Source organism: Staurois parvus, unplaced genomic scaffold (genome assembly GCF_062004578.1).
Source record: "Staurois parvus isolate SC_StPar_1 unplaced genomic scaffold, SC_StPar_1.0 ptg000176l, whole genome shotgun sequence".
NCBI classification, from domain to species: Eukaryota; Metazoa; Chordata; class Amphibia; order Anura; family Ranidae; genus Staurois; species Staurois parvus.
The window spans coordinates 640,733-664,890 of NW_028317972.1; the positions used below are offsets into that span (position 1 = coordinate 640,733).

The 24,158-nt window shown below is 38.5% G+C and overlaps 1 protein-coding gene across 1 annotated transcript in view; it reads right to left on the bottom strand.

Annotated features, from left to right (window-relative positions):
* The window catches only part of CCDC187 (coiled-coil domain containing 187), a 141,798-nt gene that overhangs the window by 65,387 nt on the left and 52,253 nt on the right, over positions 1-24,158 (bottom strand). Inside the window, 7 exon segments of the mRNA XM_089677075.1 lie at positions 2,587-2,672; positions 12,600-12,702; positions 13,349-13,845; positions 15,247-15,338; positions 18,607-19,139; positions 21,334-21,459; positions 23,720-23,812. Coding sequence (XP_089533201.1) covers positions 2,587-2,672; positions 12,600-12,702; positions 13,349-13,845; positions 15,247-15,338; positions 18,607-19,139; positions 21,334-21,459; positions 23,720-23,812 — 1,530 coding nt within the window.

Consider the following 24,158-nt stretch of genomic DNA (forward strand, 5'->3'; position numbering starts at 1 on the left):
AGAGACCACCACCCCACTGAGCTCAGGGAGAAACCAAATGCACATCTATACAAATCAAACTGGGCCAACTACCACACAGGCAAAAATGATATTCTCCTATCACTTAGCAACCTAACTAACAGGGTGCTACACGCATTATTTTTCTCAAATGTACAGGTCACAAATCTAACATTGAAATATGTGGGTATGTTATATGAAACCTGTCACAAAATACCTGGGTTGCCCTTGAATATTTAGAGAATGCTACAAAATTGGCTGTAATGCTAATCTTCTAGCGTCAATCAATTTCAGGGTCAGTGACTCTACTTATACTAGGTCACTTCCTCCTAATTTGGACTACAGAACACCTTCCTATCTTCTCATTTCCTCAACATACCATAGTGAGGAAATGTTCTGTAGTTCATGCAGGAGAACAGGACAGCACTAAAAACACTGTGTGAGATTTCTGTTACAATAAGTTTTTTTTTTTTTTTTTAGAAGAGTAGTAGAGCACAGTACAGTTACATTCACCAATATATTAACATTATTTTAAACAAATGCAAGGTGCTCTGTGATTGAAGGAGAGGCAGATGAATGTCAGGATCTTACCTCTTCCAGTCACAGAGCACTTTGCATTCATTGAAAAGAATACAAGACATCTACTGAATTGGGGGAGCTGCAGTGAGAGCAACACACTATGAGTACTCCAGGCAGAACTGTAACTCTCAGTGTCAGATATGCTTTCTTCATTGTGTGGGTTGCGTGAAATTCAGAGTTGTACATAATGCTGCAACCTAGATACGTGGAACATACTTCATTTGTGTGGATTTATTTTTACATTGCACATGTCAAAAAACTATTTTTGCTGATTGAGAAAATACATAAGCCTAACCTAGGTGTGGTGAGAACATATTCAGTTTTGTGGTGTGATTTAGTCAGCAGCTACGGTCCGATTTCCTGCGGTTTCTAAATCATACACAAAGCATTTTTCCATGCATTTTTCCAGCTGCAATTTTATCTCTCTTTTATTATATCTGAACACCTGTACGTTACACATGCAGCTCCAACTGAGTGTTACAGACTGTGAATTCGGAATGCACAGCTCCAAATTCGCACACAACTCTTTTTCTAAACCTCACTGCAGCTGGACTGCATGTATGTGAACGCCTTCCTTAGGAACACATTTTATTTCACTGGTCATATGCATCTGGCAGTTAAAAACGCATCCAAAAACTCATGTGTGTGAACCAGGGCTTAATGCATATTTGAGGTAGCAACTAGGTTTTGAACTTTGCCAGTTGGTGATCTGTACCCAGAGGATTAAGCGAGTCTTACCATGGACGAATTTATGTTATATGTCCTGTGCCAAGTTCCTTTGTGAGTATATCATTTTTTCAAGAAAGGTTTTTTGAAGATATCACAAAATACTATTTGTTCTATAATGTTGCTAATAGACTTTCTTCGATGTATCTCACACATTCTGCACTATTTCATACCACTCCTTCTTGCACTGCTAAGACACAGTTGGAGATAGACAGCAGATGATAAACTCCTTGTTTATTAACCATTTGCTAAATTTATTTACTATTCTTCCAGTTGAATAAATTGAGGATTAGAGATTAATTTTTTTTGCAGCCGCAGTAAGGCCAAAAGTCAGTAATCAGCTTACAGCATTGCCTACTTACTGAATGAGCACAAATCATATTGTAACCCTGCTCTTGAGATTAAGTCAAAACAGGGATGCTAAGCAATCTTACCCCTAATGCAGAACAAAATGCTGGTAAACAGCTTGCAAATTACTTTATAGTTAATAAACGGGATAACTGGTGTGTGCAATTAGCAGCTTTCCAGAAATAAATGCTTCATAATGCAGATTTATTTTTCCCAAGCTTGAACGTGGAAGGGCTTATTTTTATTGCTAACATGCAAAGGACAGTAGTGCACAGTAATGGAGAAAATCAAAAATCAGTTTTTATGACCAAGTCTTCTCCAAGCTGATAGATGCTGAGTGTAAATTGGTTGCTGTGGGTTACAGCACTCCAATGCTCCTTTTTTTTGTTTTCTCTTGCTACTGCAATGTGCATCTATGATCATCCAACTTGGGCATGCACACAGCTTCCACTGTGCTACTCAAGGGCTTATTTCCTTAAATAGCAGAAGGGTGCCAGGCCATTTGCCTCAAGCAGCAAAATATGATTAGAGAAAGGGGAGCATGCAAGGAAACATGAATAACTCCTCATTGGGCAAAGTATAACCATCCAAGCTTACCAGATGCCACAATTTAATATGCTCAAATACTCAGAAAGGCAAATGGCAAACATTCACATAATTAACATAATCTATGTCTTGTTTGGCTATTTTAGCTATATAATTCTGCATGTGTTGTTGATGAAATGGTCATGTTTAGCAAAACATTTAAATTTCCTTTTAAAATGAGCATTGAAGTGTTTGTAAACCCTTTATAGCAAGTGCAGTAAATGACCTCAGGTGATACACAAACATTAAAAAAGAAAAATCCTCCTACATAAGTTGTATCTGTTTATCTGAAACATTCTTAGCTTTTAAGAAAAAATTAGCAACATTTAATTCTAATTTACATTTGCATACCATTGTATGTTGGTGATCTAATTTTTGCTCCATCTGCCTCTCCTGGAGTGATTTTTGGGCTAAGTGATTCTGATCTTTTCTGTGCACTGTTGATACATACAAAATATTGTAATAACAAAACAGTGGCATATTTAATACTTCTCATTTATAAAGATTATAGAGCAAAAGCATAAAATGAAAGTCAAACTCTGAAAACCCACCATTATGTTTGATTATAGATGGACATGCTGATTACATTATTATCATTGATTTATGTAGGACTATCTTTTGGTGTTAATTACTTCTGGAGTTAATTCTTTTTGGTTTTTCTTTCTCTCATTCTTGAACAAATTTAGCTCAATACAATAGATATTGGAAATTTTCTGTGCGCATCTAAAGTATACACAGAGGGTTGTTCTTACCAATTGAGTTTTTTCTTGGTTCTTCACATTAATACTTGCTCAGGAAAAAGGACTGATTTGTTGAACTGCCAGCTAGTTTCAGCAATTTCTCATATTTTTACAGCATGCTAATTGATATTTTTGAGTTACCTCATTGATGCCTGATGGTTTGTAATTTTGTTACTTTCCATGAAAAAGAGATTTTTTTTTTTTTTTTTAAAGCCTGAATCTTTTTTTTTTTTTTCTATCAGACAGAACTCAATGTACAAGTAATTTGTTCATAGCATCATAAGATGTAATATGTGTTTTCATTTTAAGTTCAAAATATGAGCAAGAAAGAGAGAGAAAATTAGACAAATCTGTTTTTTTTTCTTGTGGAAGGGGGTACACAACACATGCAATCTACATATTTGGGGACAGTAGAGAAAGACGGGAGTCCACAGGCAATTACTTAATCATAAATCTTACTGACAGATTCTGTAGCAATCATATTTATACAGTGGCAAGGGAAAACAATTACTTTGAATTAATCTTCGTCATGGCACAGGTTAAACCATCCTAATCCGCATAAGAAAAAGGAGGATCAGAAGAGATTTGACTGTGTGCTTATATTATTCAAATAATCAATTCATGTGGCGCCCTACACCAGCCATATGTTTAGAGGCAAATAACGTTCATGTGTCATGGTCGTGGCCAAGTATCGGAAAACACTTTTTTTTTGCTGGGCAAAAATAAACAGATCAATATAATGCAATGTGCTTAGAGGAGGGACGAGAGCTGTAGAAAAGTCTTGATAACCATACAGTTTCAATTTACCAATCGCTATTTTATGAAGCTTTATTACAGAATTATAGAGCAAACTGAATTAATGAAGGAAATCTGATTTATTTTTAAATTCATGATGACACTATTGAGTAATCTGCAGCAGCAAATCAAAAATGTCTGCTGCATGTCTAAGCACTCTTTTCTGAGTGGCAGATCCCCTCTGAACATTTCCTTTATTAAAGCACATGTAAACCCAACATTTCATATTCCTGATATGTGCCTGCTGTACCATGTACTTGTATGAAAAAGTATCCTGTACTCTTTGTATTGCCTGCTTTCTGTGAAATCTTTAATGCTCCTGCCAGTCCCTCTGCTTTCCTAATATGCTGCGTACTGGGAACTCAATGTGCTCTCCTCCAACGATCAGAATTGTCCTCATATCCCCCACCCCAACACACACAGAGCCTTTCACTGGGAAGATCAGTGTACTGCTGTTTCTCCTCCCGTAGCTCTTATGCAGCTCAGAACAGAGAGAATGTGATCACTTACATAAAAGGGAAAAAAGGTGTTTTTTTTTTATTTAAAAAGGTATGTTACAGGGATAATGAAATGGTAACTTTACAAAACATGCAAGTAATAGAAATTGCTTTAGGAAAAACTGAGAGACAGCTATACCAATCCGGGGAATGAGAGAAGGAGACACATAGCAGTATTTATAACAATACATGTTACATAGGTTGAAATAACCATCGGAGAAGGTCATACAAGAGCTAACTATGAAGTAATAAAGTAAAAATTATGATGTCAAGAGGGAGAAGTCTGATGCGGGGTGTCCAACTGAGGTTTGTGCACACAGAAAAGAAAGGAGAGGAGAGGGGAAGAAAAAAAGCCAGGGAAGGGGAGCTGAGTGTCTGTGTGTGTGTGTGTGTGTGTGTGTGTGTGTGTAAGGGGGGGGGTCACCCCCAAGATGCAGGAAACCTCAAGCAGTGCAGATTGCAGGTAAGTGTTGAAAGTTACACGTTTTGGAGGAATTAATTGGAGAAGCAGGAAAGATCCCAGTAAAACCATCTGGTTTTATGTTCCTCTAACTTATCGCAGGTCAGATCTTCTATCCATTCAATGTCATCCACCCTTGCAAGACATTGGGCTGCTGCTTCCACTGGCACGGAATGCACGCCGCGTGCATCCCATTTCCTGGTTGAAGGGGTAAGGTTGAGTAGAACTGTAGCTAGATCATCTTGTAGGGAAATGTTACATAGTTAGTCTGGCTGAAAATAACCATAGAAAAAAAAAAGTTATAATCCTATACCCACAGTTGATCCAGAGGAAGGCAAAAAAAACCCCAGCAAAGCATGATCCAATTTGCTCCTGCTGGGAAAAAAAATTCCTTCCTGATCCCCCGAGAGGCAATCGGATATTCCCTGGATCAACTTTACCTATAAATGTTAGTATCCAGTTGTATTCTGTGTATCTAGGAAATAATTCAGGCCTTTTTTGAAGCAATCCACTTTGCTGGCCAGAACCAACTCTTGAGGGAGTCTATTCCACATTTTCACAGCTCTCACTGTGAAGAAACCTTTCTGTGTTTGGAGATTACATTTCTTTTCCTCCAGATGTAAAGAGTGCCCCCTTGTTCTCTGTGATGACCTCAGGGTAAATAGCTCTACACCGAGTTCACTATATGAACCACTGATGTATTTATACATGTTGATCATATCTCCCCTTAATCTCCTCTTCTCAAGAGAGAATAAATTCAGTTCCTCTAATCTTTCCTCATAGCTGAGCTCCTCCGTGCCACTTATCAGTTTAGTGGATCGTCTGGAGCTGTGTCAATACCATGCCCATTATGGACAAGAGTTCCCCCATGCTCCTTTGTATACACAGTGCTAAAGAAGGTAATTAATAAATTTGCCTTCTCTTTGTCCCCAGTCACCCCCTCTAGATGATTCTGTAAAGGGCCTACATGCTCAGACCGGACCTTTTTACTGTTAATATATTTGAAGAATTTTTTGAGGTTGGTCCTGCTATCTTTTACAATCTGTTGTTTGTTTTCAATTTTTGCTGCCTTTATTTCCTTTTTTGCATATTCTGTTATATTCTGTGTATTGTTTAAACGCTGATAGTGTTCCTTCATTTTTATATTGAATAAAAGCTCTTTTCTTATTATTTATAGCCTTTTTAACTTTGGCCGTAAGCCACATAGGTGTGATTTTTAGCCTTTTAAACTTGTTGCCCATGAGAATATATTTTGCAGTGTGTTCACATACAGTCTGTTTGAAGAACTCCCATTTCTGTGTTGTGTTCATTGATGCCAATATTCCCTCCCAGTCTAAGTCTTGGAGAGCAGCTCTCAGCCTTGGAAAATTAGCTCTCTTGAAACTGAGCGGTTTTATTTTTCCCGTATGTGCTTTACAGCTAACAATAAATGAAATCATGTTATGGTCACTGCTATCCAGATGTTCTTTTATATGGACATTCGTAATAAGCTCTGCATGGTTTGAGATTATCAGGTCCAGCAGAGCATCATTCCTAGTTGGGGCCTCTATGAACTGTACCATAAAATTGTCCTGTAGTAGGTTTACAAATGTTTTCCCTTTAACTGTTCCTGCAGTACCATTACTCCAATCAATTTCCGGGTAGTTTAATCCCCCATCATTATCACTGTCCCAGCCCTTGCAGCCCTTTTGATCTGTGCAAGGAGCTGAGTTTCCACCTCCTCATTAACACTGGGAGGCTTATAACAAACTCCAATGATTACCTTTGTAGTACGCACCCCCATGTGCAGTTCCACCCATAATAATTCAGCCTCATCACACTCTCCATCAACTAGGCCCTCTTTCACACTCGCAATGTATGTAAATTTGTGTATTAGTTGAAGAACTGGCTGCCAAAAAGTTTGGAGCTTAGGGCATTCCATCAATGTAAGATGGTGCAAATGTGCACGCCACAGTGTCAACAGCAATCTGGCTGATTAGGATATACAGTGGTTATAAAAAGTCTACACACCCCTTTTAAAATGTCAGGTTTCTGTGCTGTAAAAAAATGAGACAAAGATAAATGATTTCAGAACCTTTTCCACCTTTAATGTTACCTATAAACTGTACAATTAAAAAACAAACTGAAATCTTTTAGGGGGGGAGAGGAGTAAACATAAAAAACTAAAATAATGTGGTTGCATAAGTGTGCATACCCTCTTATAACTGGGGATGTAGCTGTGTTCAGAATTAAGCAATCACATTCAAAATCATGTTAAATAGGAGTCAGTACACACCTGCCATGATTTAAAGTGCCTCTGATTAACCCCAAATAAAGTTCCTGACATTTTCTTAGTCACATGCTACAGCAAAAGCCATGGTCCGCAGAGAGCTTCCAAAGCATCAGAAGGATCTCATTGTTAAAAGGTATCAGTCAGGAGAAGGGTACAGAATAATTTCCAAAGCATTAGATATACCATGGAACACAGTGAAGACAGTCATCATCAAGTAGTCATCAAGATTGCAACAGTAATATTACCAAGAACTAGACATCCCTCCAAAATTGATGAAAAGATGAGAAGAAAACTGCTCTGGGAGGATGCCAAGAGGCCTACAGCAGCATTAATGGAGCTGCAGGAATATCTGGCAAGTTCTGGCTGTGTGGTACATGTGACAACAATCTTCCATATTCTTCATATGTCTGGGCTATGGGGTAGAGTGGCAAGACGGAAGCCTTTTCTTATGAAGAAAAACGTCCAAGCCCAACTAAATTTTGCAAAAACACAATTGAAGTCTCCCAAAAGCATGTGGGAAAATGTGTTATGGTCTGATGAAACCAAGACGGACCTTTTTGGCCATAATTCCAAAAGATATGTTTGGTGCAAAAACAAAACTGCACATCACCAAAAGAACACCATACCCACAGTGAAGCATGGTGGTGGCAACATCATGCTTTGGGGCTGTTTTTCTTCAGCTGGAACTGGGGCCTAAGTAAAAGTAGAGGGAATTATGAACAGTTCCAAATACCAGTCAATAGTGGCACAAAACCTTCAGGCTTCTGCTAGACAGCTGAACATGCAGAGGAACTTCATCTTTCAGCACGACAACGACCCAAAGCATACATCCAAATCAACAAAGGAATGTAGATGAAGATCAAAGTTTTGGAATGGCCCAGCCAGAGCCCAGACCTGAATCCGATCAAAATGTGTGGGTTGATCTGAAGAGGGCTGTGCACAGGATATCATATAATATAACCTTTTTGTGATATAATAATAATACAATTAAACCCTAAAGTGTCATATACAATCTCAAAAATCCCAAAACAAAATTGTCCAAAAAAGAAAAAGAAAAGTCCAAGTTTTGAGATTGTATATGACACTTTAGGGTTTAATTGTATTATTATTATATCACAAAAAGGTTATATTATATGATTATTGCAATCTAGGGAGAAAGTATGACTTTTTGAGGGGTTTGAAGTGGAGGAGGTTATATATTTATTTGTCCACAGGATATACCCTCGCAATCTGACAGATTTGGAGTGTTTTTGCAAGGAAGAGTGGGCAAATATTGCCAAGCCAAGATGTGCCATGCTGATAGACTCATACCCAAAAAGACTGAGTGCTGTAATAAAATCAAAAGGTGCTTCAACAAAGTATTAGTTTAAGGATGTACACACTTATGCAACCATATTATTTTAGTTTTTTATTTTTACTTCCCTCCACCTTAACTATTTCAGTTTGTTGTTCAACTGAGTTGTACAGTTTATAGGTTACATTAAAGGTGGAAAAAGTTCTGAAATGATTTATCTTTTTCTCATTTTTTTACATCACAGAAACCTGACATTTTAGCAGGGGTGTGTAGACGGAGTTCTATACAAGTACGTGACTATTTTGTAGGTAGTCTCCTGATACTTATTGCAGAGAGAGCACTTCTGTATGAAGAAAAGTATACGCTCCTTTTGGGGTTTGGTAAAAGTAACACACAGGCAGGAACGGACTGACAACTCATGGGGCCCCCGGGCAATAGGGGATCATGGGGCCCCTGTGTCCTTGCCCAAACTAAAAAAAGCCTATGAAAAAGGTACCAGGGGCATCTCATAGGGCCCGCTACTGACCCCGGGCCCTCGGGCAGTGCCTGAGTTTCCAAATGGTCAGTCCACCCCTGCACAGGTCTCTCTACCACTTTGCCAAAAAGGGTGAGTCCAAGGTGGCATGGAAAGCCAAAAAAGATTTGTATGTGGAAGAGAGGGACCTCTGAATTGGGCCTTTGCCCAAACAGAGCTCCTCAAAGGTATGAAGCTGCTGGGGAGAAGAGAGCTGGCTTGGGCAACGAGCCAATAAAATGCAAAAGCTGGATAACCCTTCAGTGATCTAATGCAAGAGGGCTGCATTCAGTAAGAAGGGTCTTTGTGGGAATCCAGCTGGAGGGCTGCAAGAAAAGAGAGGCCTGTAGCTGAAAAAAAGATACTTAGAATGTTTATTTTAAATATCTATACAGAAATGTTCTGCGCTTTATTTCTATTTAAAGCTGAATGGGTTGTTTTACTAACACTTTAAAAACAAGCAACTAGTCTTGTATTACAGTTACCGATGTACGTGTGTGTGTGTTTTAAAAATGAATGCAATAAAACCCAAAAACTTTTTAGCTGAAAAAAATACAGTATTTTTTTAACCGTCAAGTTAATCTAGTAGTTTTATAGGCTTATGTAATAACTTGGCAGAAACATCCAAATGCATTGTAAAGAAAGCAATCAGACACTGGACTTAAACAAGCCAGAGCTTTTTTTTTACATTTTTTTTTTTTAACAGATCTCAATTGAGATATAGGAAATCTTTTCCCCTGACTTGCAATCATATTCAGAAGCATGTTAAAATATTTGCTGCAAAGGTCACACAAAAACAATCTGTTGCCACACTAAGCATAATAGACAGCAAGAAGGTGTGAGTGTTCAATTTTAATCCCTTTGATTGGTAGGGACTGCGGATTATGTAGCTAGGGCAAAAAAACGAGATCTGCTCAGAATGCTGCAAGTCTATATGACCATTAGATAAATCTATATGGATTTTTTGGATACTTAATTAAATGTACTTTGACAAATAAAATCAGATTTTGAAAAACTGAGATGTTTCATGATCAAGGGAAAAAAAATTATAGGTGCATAGAGAGCATAATTTATTGCTCCATTAAAGAATAATCCAGCAACTTCCGGCATCCCTGTGCTTTTACTTAGGAGGTATAACCCCATGCTAGCCCTTATATATTTATAGCGAACTCTTGCTTAAAAGACGGGAATTTGTACTTTGCATATATTGTAGAACATGATCAATCTGGCCAACTGTTGTCAAAGTTATCCCTCTCTGACTCTACCTTGAAGATTGTCAACCTCTTTACTTGCTAAATAGCTTACTTTTAGTATGGACATATAATGCCAATATGGAACAAATAGACACAGCTGGAGGTGAAACAGAATTAATTTCAGACCAGAACACAGACATATCTCCATTACCACTGCACAGGGTAGGTCAGTAATTAAAAGGACAGGGATGCCTGAAGTTGCTGGATTTTTCAATGTTATATTTTATACATATATATATATATATATATATATATATATATATATAAAATTGTATTATTAAATGCCATTATGTAGCTCTTTTTAAGGTATGAAGAATATATATTGTATGAGCAAGCTGGGCAAAAGCTTTACAAATGAGTTATCACATTTTCTAAATTTTAATTGCACAGAAATCTTGGTCTATGTAGAGTGGCATTTGTGTCAGTTTCCTCACTAAAAGGGTGGATTAAGTTGTTTGAAAGTTTGCCGAGTTGGGAACCTTCCCATTATGTGCAAGTGTACATAATTGCTACCTGTGGTAGTCACTAGGGTTGTACAATCTGCATCTTTATGTGTTTGTGGAATACACACACACACACTTTTTTCTTCTTTAGATGTATACCATTGTTTGGTAATGGCACTCTCTAGTGGACAAATATCAAATTACTTTGAAAAAAAAGATTTCCTGGCACACAATTAAAAATGTTTTCAAATGAAGGACCTTCTCATATATGTGCAGCTTTGTGAAGTAAACGAACATGCTGTATATACAGTGCCTTGAAAAAGTATTCATACCCCTTTAAATTTTCCACATTTATTTAATGTATTACAACCAAAAACATGGATGTATTTTATGTGATAGACCAACACAAAGTGGAACATGATTGTGAAGTGGAAGGAAAATGATAAATGTTTTCAAAATTGTTTACAAATAAATATGTGCAAATGTGTGCATTTGTATTCAGCCCACTTTACTCTGATACCCCTAACTAAAATGTAGTGGAACCAATTGTTCAGAAGACACCTAATTAGTAAATAGAGTCCACCTGTGTATAATTTAATCTCAGTTTAAATACAGCTGTTCTGTGAAGCTCTCAGAGGTTTGTTAGAGAAAATTAGTGAACAAACAGCATCATGAAGGCCAACAGACAGGTCAGGGATAAAGTTCTAGAGAAGTTTAAAGCAGGATTAAGTTATAACAAACTATCCCAAACTTTGAACATCTCACAGAGCGCTGTTCAATCCATCATCCGAAAATGGAAAGAGTATGGCACAACTGCAAACCTACCAAGACATGGCAGTCCACCTAAACTGACAGGCTGGGCAAGGAGAGCATTAGTCAGAAAAGCAGCCAAGAGGCCCATGGTAACTCCGGAGAAGCTGCAGAGATCCACGGCTCAGGTGGGAGAATCTGTCCACAGGACAACTATTAGTTATGCACTCCACAAATCTGGCCTTCATGGAAGAGTGGCAATAAGAAAGCCATTGTTGAAAAAATCCATAACAAGTCCCATTTGAAGTTTGAGATTAGGCATATGGGGACACAGCAAACATGTGGAAGAAGGTGTTCTGGTCAAATGAGACAAAAATTGAACTTTTTTGCCTAAACGCAAAACGCTATGTGTGGCGGAAAACTAACACTGCACATCACCCTGAACACTCCATCCCCACTGTGAAACATGGTGGTGACAGCATCATGTTGTGGGAATGCTTTTATTCAGCAGGGAAGCTGGTCAGAGTTGATGGGAAGATGGATGGAGCCAAATACAGGGCAATCTTAGAAGAAAACCTGTTAGAGTCTGCAATGGACTTGAGATTGGGGCAGAGGTTCACCTTCCAGCAGGGCAACGACCTTAAACATACAGCCAGAGCTACAATACAATGGTTTAGATCAAAGCATATTCATGTGTTAGAATGGTCCAGTCAATGTCCAGACCTAAATCCAAGACTTGAAAATTGCTGTTCACAGACTCTCTCCATCCAATCTGACAGAGCTTGAGCTATTTTTGCAAAGAATGGGTAAAAACTTCACTCTCTATGCAAAACTGGTAGAGACATACCCAAAAAGACTTGAGGCTGTAATTGCAGCGAAAGGTGTTTCTACAAAGTATTGACTCAGGGGGGCTGAACACAAATGCATGCCACACTTTTCACATATTTATTTGTAAACCATTTTAAAAACCATTTATCATTTTCCTTCCACTTCACAATTATGTGCCACTTTGTGTTGGTCTATCACATAAAATCCCAATAAAATACATTTATGTTTTTGATTGTAACATGAAAAAATGTGGAGAATTTCAACGGGTATGAATACTTTTTCAAGGCACTGTAGGATGAGCTGCCTGCATGGTCCACTGAGGTCAACAGAATGAGATCCTTTCAATATTAGAGCAGTTCATGTGAGAATGTACAGACGTGTGTTGCTACTGGTATTATAATGTGAACAAGCACTAACAAAGGGTTCACATGACAAGTCTATGCCTGATAATTCAATTATTTTGCAATTATGAAGGATAGCAGTTCAGATATTTTAAGCTCTAAAAAGTTGTTGCTTACCTTTTGTTAGCAGTTTGGTATGTTATGCACCTTTTCTGTACCCTCTTGGTCTTGAATTTTGATTGGCTCTTTATAGGTTGTGCTATCTTCTCCATTATGTGACCTGAAAAGAGCACTGTATATAGTATTAATATAGTCAGTAAGCAGAGAGCTTCTGTCTTTGCTTTGTTAGATGACAGAAACATCTCATAATACCTGATATAAGGAAGGTCTAACATCCCTCTAACATGAGGCCTGGGAAAGAACCGTGAATCACCCACCATGTCACACTTTTTGTCTTGGCATATGACAGCCAGTACTGAAGAAGTGCTTCAGTTCTACCCATTTCCAATCAACACAGTCTTATATTGTACAGAACATCTATTTTTACATTTTTTTCTAAATATATATATAGTGCCAACATAGGGGTTGATTTACTAAAACCGGAGGGAGCAAAATCTAGTACAGTACAGTAAACATTTTTAAATTATGGGAGGACACCTGAGCATCTCAAGGAAACAACAAATATAGGAATTACATGTGTTGTCTTGTCCCTGGCCTATTTAAGTAATCATTTCACAAATCTATTACAACTCAAAAGAGGAATCAGTCTCCACTATGGCTATTCTATAGTTGGATAAAGCTATGCCATATGGTTACCACTTCTATCAACCGCATGTAGATAAAGAATTCCAACAGCACACAGACATTACCATATCTTGAAAAGACTTATATATACATATGGTATACTATGGATTCACATTAAATACCTTGATCTATCTTCATCTTCCCATTCTGCTTGGCAGAACTAGATATCTGTGCTGAGTATATGTTGGAAGATATCAAAGGAGAGATACTGTCTTTACTTCCTATAAACTTTGAACTCTTTGTTCTAAGCAGTTTATTGGCCTCAGTTTGTTCAGATGTACTACTTATTATTGACCTTTCTCGGGGTGGTGAGGTAACCGAACAAGCCAATGTTACATTGCTGTTAGGCTGAATGGCACCAATTCTGTTAATTTCCAGTTCTACCCTTCTCCCCAGATCCTTGGCTGCTGCCCATATTGCTTGTACACGCTCATGGCTGCCTCTGTATGGGGATTGTTCATCAGGACAGTTATCAGTTTTGAGGCCTGTCTTGGAGTAGACATCATCTTGAAGGTCTTGGTGGTGGTTAGAGGGAGTAGCACTCAAGTCTTGAAGCTGAAGGATACTCGTACAGTCATTGTTACAGGGCTCTTCAGTCAACTGCTTCCTTGTTTTTCCACTTTTAATTAAAAACACAAGAAAGAGGTTCAAATAATACAGTAAATATTGGTATTTAAATGTACAGTACACTCCAGCGAAAGGGAACATTTTTTATTATTATTAAAATACCTATAGAAGACAAACCCCACCTACGCAGTCTTTATTTTTTTTTATCCTAGCATTGCTTGATTAGCCTATTGTATATTGTTGTGACTCCTGATAGCAACCTAATGTTCTAGAAACACATAATTCTGAGCCTGTGATTCTGCAAGCCAGGGATTCCAAAATTTGACCATAAAAGTCTAATTACGCATGCTGCCAATCTACAAAATGGCAGCAGTGCTCCCTTCATCTGTGGTCAGAAATCACACATGCTATCACGGTATCAAAAATAATGTTAATGATGTCTAAAATCTGTTGATTACTAAATAAATGTGCATCATCCCAAGGCCTCATGCACACTGCTGCTCCTAAACTGATGGCTTTGGGGCATTTGGTGATTTTTTGCCTAAGCCTCGGAATGCACCACACTAAAAGTATGTGTGTCCATGCACACAAAGGCTTTTAGAGGAGTTTAGGAGCAGCAGAGATTAGAGACAGCCAAAGTTTCTTCTCCTGAATGCAGAGGAATCACGTTCAGGACAAGAGCTTTTGGCAATAACAATGCCAAACACGTCTAAGCGCTAGACATGTTTAGCAGTTCAGTGTTTATTAATTTCAGTGGCCAGAATAAATTAAAAATCTGGCCAATCAAATAAAACAGCCAAACACCAAACACTGCTAAACTCGCTTACACTGGTTTGAAAAAGAATGCAAGTTAGGTGAGTTTTTAAGGCTGATTTTCTCCTGTCAGGAGACACAGCGCTTACAATAAACCAGTGTGAATGAGGCCTAAAACTTAAATAAAATCAACATTGATGTTCTACATGCATTACGAGAGACCTAATGCAAGTGCCTGGCATTAACAAAGTCTATTAAAAAGTAGAGCTGCAACAACATTAATGTTCATGTACTGTACCTTCACTATATAATGTAAGGTATTGAATTTCCAAACTTTGAGCAATAATACTTGCTCCATCTGACACTGTGTTGTATTTTTCCGTGTTCATATACCTTGGAGGATGAGATACAGTACATGAAATTTGATGCTACAGTGTCTTTACTTGTTAAAAGACCTGGTTTGCAGCTGATCCTGCTTGCTAGTAGCTTTAATGAGTAAGCTTGCATCAGTTGGATGATGCACGTGTATATTGTAAAAAAAGAGATTTGAGTATTTAATATTGTTGTTTAGCTACCCCTATTGAGCTTTGGTTTGGATTTTTAATACAATGTCACACTTTGTCTAGTAGGTTTAGCTGCACATAGCCTCTCAAGTCCCATGCCTTAAATCATCTTATATCTAACATCCAATCAGCCTTACCTGCCTCCATGGTCTTCTTTAAGCAAGTCAGAAGAGGTTGCATGTAACCACTCAGACAGGTCTCTTCTAACATTATCCACCTCTGATGTCACCTGAAAAGCAAATTTAGACATATAGATACATGGGATCTAATACAACAGAAATGGGTAAGGAAAATGTCAGCTCACAAATTCATTGACTTAAATCCTCATGCACACTGGCCGTTTTTACAACTGCTGTGTTTGGCTATTGGCAATTTTTTTTTCAGCCACTAAACTCCCCAGCATGTTATCCTATGTATCCATGCACACATAGACTGTAATCAGCGTTTTTCGACAGGGGCGTTTTTTGGCTGACGCAAATGCGAAAAAACTCATGTGTGACTTTACACAGCTAACGTTACCAGTGTTATTAAAATGCCCAGAGTGCATGGAGCCTTATGTGCAGCCAATGTGAGGGAATGTTAGGTGACATGTTACAGCCTTTCAAAGCTAGAGTAAACTGTACTGTAACAATGACATTCTCTTATTTGCTACCTTTGTACCTGTTAACTATACCATTGATAGAATTGTATTATATCTGTTTGATAAGTACAGCAAAATACCCGTTGACCCTACCAGAAATCTTGTGAGCTCATAACCTTCTGCGATACATTCTCATTATTTTGCAATGTTTCCAGTTCTCTCTGTGGACTACTGGACACCTCCCACCATGCTATGGAGATGAAAAGGGATGTGTTTTGTACTCTAAAAACACATTCTGTCCTGGTGTGACAATACTACTTCTCCTCAGATATAGTACATTGTACCCTAGAATAGGAAGCATGTTACAGGTAGGATCATCAGATATAAAATAGAGAGAAGAAGTCTTCAAAAGAAAAACAAGTGCTTCCACTACATCCAAGACTAGTAAGCTGTAATATATTACATTCTTATTCTTGGGTTTAGATATTCTGTAACAGTAGAATCCTAGACAAAAATAAAACACCCTTTAGTCCATATACAGTATATATTTTGTAAAATAAATTAATTAAAAAATTCTATCATTGTCTCAGTCATAATCTCCTGTGCAACAGATATCAGACTGGGAATTTCTGCACTTGAAGCTAATCAGTATGCAGTGATGTGAGCAACATGTTTCAGGCACTGGTAGCTAGAGGCAAAGTTATTTAGTAAGCTTACAAGAATGGAGAATAGAGAGTACCTCAGCATTAAGCTGAGTCCAGTGAGCAGTCAAGTGACACAAGAAGATGTAGTAATGAACAGATGGATTTCATTCATTGGACCATACAAATGTAGCATCCTCCTAGTATAGAGTAGGCTGCTAGGTAAATTAAATTTTTCTCTTTTGTTGTTTGACATTTTACGCCCTTCCATGTGCTCTTTGCTGTGAAGGCAAGTTATAGACTGGGGCAGTGGCCATTCTTTGTACTGTTGAATTGTTGGTGAGGGGGAGCACTGGACATCTTAGCTGCCATTGTGCTACATTCTGGGTGTCCAGTGCGCTCCTATACCTTTAAGGAGGGGTGGGCTCCCTCAGGTTCACCTGCCCTTGGTCTATCCATTAAATACATGTGCCTCTATTATGGGGGCTCTCACAATTTGTAGAGTTAGGAACTACAGAATATCAGGGTGCTGTGACAAGGCTCTGTAGCTTACGCATGTATTTGCAAATGTGTGCCAGCTAAACCCGTTTTTAACGCATTCTGTTAGACAGGTTAATTTGGTTTGTTTGCAGGCTGGTTGGCCAGCTGAGCTGGGAATTTTTCTCTTTTGGTTTGTTTGCTAGGTAAATTTAGCTGGCTCCACTGTAATAAGCTGGTTGGCCAGCTGGGCTGGGAATTTTTCTCTTTTGTTGTTTGCTAGGTAAATTTAGCTGGCTCAACTGTAATAAGTGGAGCATGGATTGATTGTTTAGGGCTGCTCTGTTTTTCACAGGATGCTGCTCTGTTATTTCCCCATCTTCTAGAGGATTCTAGACTTATATAAGAGGAAGAACAGAGCATGCAGCCTGATTATTTATGGAACTCTGGCCAATCCCTGGGGAGGTGTGCCCAGTAGATAACGAGAGATCCTATAAATAGGTCTGGGCATGAGGGTTCACTGTGCCTGGGTCCAGTCCTGCTGGAGGAGACCCCTGTGAAGGGGTTTTGCTCCTGAGGCAGAAGTCTGGGAGGAAGCTTTTAGGAAGACACCAAGGCTTAGCTGGGGGGCCTATTCCAAAACTGAAGTCCGGGGATCAAGTTGAATACAGAGAATCTCAGCTAGATAGAGCCAGAAGGAAGCTGGTGGGAAAGAGTCTAGCTGTCCTATGGTGGTGTGAGTCTACATCTCCCTTTACTGGGAAGAGCCTAGTGGATATCAGCAGGAGACAACCAATGATCGGTGGCTATGTGAGTAAATGACCCCAGTGCTGAAGAGTAATGACTGTGTGTAGCTTTTATTCTGGAAGCAGTACAGGTCACCATCAGCATAGAGATCCTGTGGGACATTTCATGTTTTGCACAGTGCAGCCATAAGTTGAGGAGTGCTCAAGTTTTAATATTTTACAGTTTATTAGGGTATCCCATGCTCCCTATCCCTATCCAGGTTCATTGTTCCCAATAAAAACCCAAAAAGAAACCCCTAGACTGTTCTTTGGAGCCAGTGGAGGAGAAAATACTGGCTGTGTGTGCTCTAAGGGGGAAATAGGACCAAATTCACCATCGGCTCTTTAGGGGGTGTGCCACACAGATGTACATCGAAGGACTGGCTGAACAGAATTACAAATATTTTTTCAGGTAACGGTAATGGATTATATATACTATGTGTTTAAACTGTGTATTTAAGCTGTTTAACTGGAATTTCACTATAAATAACTCAACATTATTTAATAACAAGGATCTTTTTTTACAGTGAAGATATTGCTATTTTTTTAAAAAAAGCAAGAAAATGGATCGATGCAGAGAAAATTAATATTTACTTGTCCTGCAGCCTGTATCACTGAACCCTGCTGTACTGAAAAGCAAAGCTTTCTGAAAGATCTTTAGCATTCTCCACAGGTCTGGGGACCTGGTGTACTTGGTGGATCCTTCTGGTGGCCTCTATGTCACTATATCCTGCTGAGAGGTATGGGCCAGCAGAAGAAACCACAGAGTGCAGTAGGGGACACCAGTATCTAACATTCCTGGAAGTATCACATGCTGAACATTCTTCAGCAAACTTACAAACTTCAGCAAACATTCAAAATACTGAAGTATGGTAGTACTGGCAATGGGAAAGGTAAATATTGTCTTTCTAGCAGGAAGAACTTTATTACATTTTTTGAAGAGTAATAGAGTTGCTTTAACAAGTTATTTTCACTCGGATTGGCAGTTCTGTCTACATGTTAGGTGTCACTTACACAAGCTCTTGTATTGATGTTATTCTTGTAAGCTAAGTTCTTGGCAGATTCCCGTTTTGGTGGGAAAGCTTCTTTTTGCTTTCTCAGGATGTTATTTAATTGTTCCCTTTTTTTTTGCTGAGCTTTCAGCATCTTCTTCTGGTTTTCCTGCTCTGCTTTTTGTCTTTCTGTAATCTTCTTCCTCATGAAGTTTCGGACTTCATGCACACTGTAACTGCGAGTTTTGGTGCTATTTTGATGCCCGCTTCCGTCGCCTTGGATATTCTCCTTTCCGAAGTCCTTATTATCATGGCTGTCTGTTCTGGATCGAGGTCTTTTTGGAGAAATATCCCTGGAAACACTTTTACCTTTCACCCTCTCAAAGCCTTCTGTCAAGCTTCTACATGAAGTCATCAGTCCTTCTTTGCCAGCCTGGATATCCCTCAAAACTTGAAGCATATATGTGCTTTGGTTGCTGTCCTGTTTATGCCAAAGGTGTTCTTCCTTTAAACTGTCTTGACATCTAATTTTTTGGCATCTTCTCCTACAATTTTCTGCAAAAGAAACATACTAATTGTGAAAACTTGGGCCACAGAAAACAGAAATATTATAATACCCTGTGTTGAAATTGGGCTTACAGTTGGAGGACCTGCTCTGTAAGTTGAGGGTAGAGAGGTATTTAGAGGGGTTTACAGGAAGGAAAAACATCATGGTGGTGATGGGTGCTGCCAGTCCAAAGAACATGACAGACAAGTGCAGTCTAAAGCACAGAGGGCACTGAAAAGTATTGTCACACTTATACGGGTGGTAGGATAACACAAGTACAGTGTGGAAAATAATTATTTGATCCCCTGCAGATATTGTAAGTTTGCCCAGTTACAAAGAAATGAAGGGTCTATAAATTTATCATAGGTGTATTTTAAATGGTAAACATGATTATCAACCAAACATCCAGAAAAAATACATGATACAAATGTTATAAATTGAGTTGCAGTTCAGTGAGTAAAATAAGTATTTGATCCCCAAGCAAAACATGACTTAGTACTTGGTGGTGAAACACTTGTTGGCAAGCACAGAGGTAAGATGTTTCTTGTAGCTTACCAGGTTTGCACACATCTCAGGAGAGATTTTGGTCCCCTCTTCTTTACAGATCTTCTCTAAATCCTAAAGGTTTCTTGGCTGTCACTTGGCAACTCTAAATTTCAGCTCCCTCCGTTAATTTTCTATAGGATTAAGGTCTGGAGACTAGCTAGGCCACTCCATGACCTTAATGTGCTTCTTCTTGAGCCACTGCTTTTTTGCCTTGGAGGAATGTTTTCAGTCATTGTCATGCTGGAAGACCCATTCATGACTCATCCTCAGTGCTCTGGCTGAGGGAAGAAGGTTCTCATCCAAGATCTCACAATACATGGCCCCTCAATGCGGCAAAGTTGGCCTGTACATTTAGCAGAGAAACAGCCCCAAAGTATGTTTCCACCTTCGTGCTTGACTGTCGGTATGGTGTTCTTAGAGTCATAGTCAGCATTTATCTTCCTCCAAACACGGTAAGTCGAGTTAATGCCAAAGAGCTCAATTTTGGTCTTATCTGACAACAGCACTTGCTCCCAATCCTTCCCTGAATCATTTATATGTTCACTGGCAAACTTTAGATGGGCCTGTACATGTGCCTTCTTGAGAAAGGGGACCTTGCAGGCGCTGCAGGATATCAATCCATGGCAGCATATTGTTATCAATAGGTTGTTTGGTGACTGTGCTTCCAATTGCCTTGAGATCATTCACAAGCTCCTCCCATGTAGTTCTAGGCTCATGGTCATCCTTACCCAATAAGATGAAATCTTGCATGGAGCTCCAGACTGAGGGCAATTGATGGTTATTTTGTATTTCTTCCATTTGCAAATAATCGTTCCAACAGTTGTCTCCTTCTCACCAAGCTTCTTGATGATGGTCTTGTAGCCCATTCCAGCCTTGTGCAGGTCTACAATCTTGTTCCTGACATACTTTGACAGCTCTTTGGTCTTGCCCATGGGTGGTGCCCATGAAAAACATTCTCTGGACAGGTGTCTCTTATACACATAACAAGTTGTCGTTAGGAGCACCTTCTTAAATTGACAGGACTAATTTGTGTACCACATGAGCCAGTATGTAGGAGCCAGAATTACTGTTGGTTGGTAGAGGATAAAATACTTATTTTACTCACTGAACAGCAACTTAATTTATAACATTTGTATCATGTGTTTTTTTTTCTGGACTTTTGGTTGATATTCTGTCTCTATCATTTAAAATACACCAATGATAAAATTATAGACCCTTTATTTCTTTGCAAGTGGGCAAACTTAAGAAATCTGTTGGGGATCAAATGATGTCTAAATATCTAGGCAAAACTTTTCTTTTTTTTTTTTTGGATAGAGAAAAAAAATGGTTAACACCCCCTTTCAAATATTACTGTTTGTAATAACCCTTTCTGTTCTGGTGCCAACAAACCTAAATACACAAAGAGGAAAGGTAATCTCCCCAGTAGGAATACAGACAGCAATAAAAACCTGACAGAGGATTTAACACTTCCACACTCCACATCCAAATCTAAAATCAAAGTTCTGCAAAGGATACATTTTACATCTTTCGGAAGATAAACAGTTCTAATGTGATGTGTTGCAACTATGTATTGCTGTTTGCCTGAAAATGCCTTGTTTTCAATAGTGAACCTAACTGAAAATGTTTTATTAGGCACAAGAAAGTGTTATTAATTACCATGTTGAAGAATTTCTTGGTTCTCACACACTCTGCGTTTCTTTAAACTGAATGGTGAAGGTCCTAGAATCCGCTGGACAAGTTTCTGTCCTTCCCTCCAAGCAGATGCTCCATTGAGGTCATAACCTGGATATAATATGAATGAAGCCTTATAGTAAAAAAACAAAGCATGTGCCATAGCGATCCTCAACATTAAGGCATAACAAATGAAATAAGCCATATACATTTTGGAGATTTTTCTCTATGTATCTATACCATAACGGACATTACAGTTACTGAAGCTCTAGGTGAAAAATTTAAACTATTTCCACTTCCTCAAAGAAGAAGCTCTTCAATGATTAACAGCAATAAGTACCTTAAAGTGTTACTAATCCCACAACAGTAAAATCAGTCTGTATGTGCAGTAAAGCATGCTTGTTATACTGTGGAATCTAAGGGGTTAATCATTCGCACTGTATAAAGAGGATGTTTGTTGTAAGCTGTAATATGTTGTAAGCTCCAAGGAGCAGGGCCCTCAAATCCCTCTTGTATTGAACTGTATTGTTGCTGTATTGTCTCCCGTTATATTGTAAAGCGCTGAGCAAACTGTTGGCGCTATATAAATCCTGTATAATAATATAATAATAATGTTTGATACCGTCTTCTCTGATCCTCCCCTTCTTCTACTGTCCCCAATCAATCTTCTGATAGAACAGAGCCTTAGGGACATGCTGCACATGCTTAGTTTGGTGTGTTTTGCTAGAGAGTTTATTTTTGGGGGAGAGAGTACATGTGATTAGCAGAGGGCGAATCAGCACTGTCCAGACAGAGGGTCAGGGGTCTTGCAGCCTCATAGCACAATCACAGGAGAATGAAAACTCCTCCTACAAGCTTTAACCAGTGCTTTGCTGGACATTGATAGAAGTGACAAGACTGCTCTAATGGCTGATGAGAAAAAGTATTTAGCAATTTATATTTACTAAAATAATTGCATTTCCATGTTCTGTGTACTGTGGGAGACAAGATATAGTGAATGCAGGGTCATGAGTTTAGTAACACTAAAAAAAGATGTAAAAGAGGAGGGCAGAGTGATGCCTGAGTCCTTAGATAAAATTGGCCACAGTGTGTCCCCTGCTCAATAGGGGACAAGGTTCTATACATGCACAGAGAAATTAACACATATAAATTGCAACCCATCCCTTAGTTACCAAACACTTTGTCGCTGCAGTGTCTATTTCAGGCTCATGGGTCTCACACTGAATGCTAGAATTGAGGGATGCAAGTGACTTAACAACTCTCCTCCTTGAATAAAGGTACATTTTTCTTACGTTTTGTAATGAACCCCATTAAAATGGTCTAATTCTTTGTACCCCCCAAATTTTTTTTGTTACAAAATCTGATTTCAGCAGTTCCCACCCCTACCGTCTGTCCCACTACATTTAAAGTGTGACTTTGTAGGTAAACTGCAAATTAATTTTCCGTTAACGGCAGCATATTTTCAAACCAGCTTCCATTCATCAAACTCCGTGGGATGGTGACTCTGACCTCTGAACTCCAATTTATCTTATCTAAGCCTCTGTCCCGACATCGCTTCTGACAGAAACTAATGACCAAAAAAGAGCCTGTGACACTTGGAATTGTGATGACAAATGCCTCCTCTGGCCATGATCTTAGGGGACGGTCCCACTGGGACACAAGACGATTTTTCATATAATCCATTAAATCCCTAAATTTGATATTTCATGCATTTTAAATATGAGTCAAGCCCTCCTTATGTTATTGCTGTTTATGATATCTATTTTACAGATCTCTAAAATTAATATTTTAACAGAACCTATCTATTTTGTAACAATTTTGAAACATTTGAAGGAATGTGCAACATGTAAAACTCAATCATATAGCAATTGCCTTTTCTTTATAAATTCAGTTTTATTGTCTGGTAAAGGCTGACTCTATGGCAGTGAGCTGCATGGAGATGGCAACTCTAGGCACTGCAGATATTAATTCAAAATGTCTGAACACAAAGAGTGAATTTAGCAACACTATAACATAAGATTAATCTTGACATCAACAGAAAAAGTAGGTTACTTTATCTCAAGTTATCTAATTTTTAACAGCTACACTTTCCTAAGCACTTTTCTTGGTTACTGAAACAGAAATTTAGATATAAAAAAATGTACATCGTATAGTGAGGGAGAGGCAGAAATATTCCAGCACACAGCCTGTCCATCAGTCCAATAAACCTCTTCTGGCTTGAAATGGCAACTGGCAAAGGTTTTCATGTGTGTCATTTTGCAGTGTATGTAGTAGCGCAGTATGTATTTTTAAAATAGATAATTACCAGATTTTGTTTGGTTATAAATGAAATATTGAACTAACTCAATTGACTATGAAGAATGGCACCTACCTGAACTTTTGTCTCTCCTCTCTGGTGAAGCAGATTTAAAAGACAACTTCCGAGAAACTGGGCAGTTTGCCTTTCCTTTGGCACACCTGAGTGCTGCAACAAACAGTCATGATGCCAACTTTAATAATAGTTGCACAAAACAGATGCAATGTATGAGTTTACTTTACATTCTTACGAATTTAATTTAAAATGATAGGAGATAAAATGATCGGTCTACAGGCAGGTAATTTCCAATACACTGGAAAATATCTGTGTATGACAAAACGTTCTTCTTAAAACATTTGGAAATGCAGTATTTCCCTTCAATTGACCTTACATGTATAATTTTTTAGCACTGATTGCAAAAATATGGCCATCAGCTGCCACCGGAGCACATGAGGCAGCCCAAAAACTGGACGTAAGAGCTTTGGAAAGAAAATATGAATAGAGAGAAAATGCA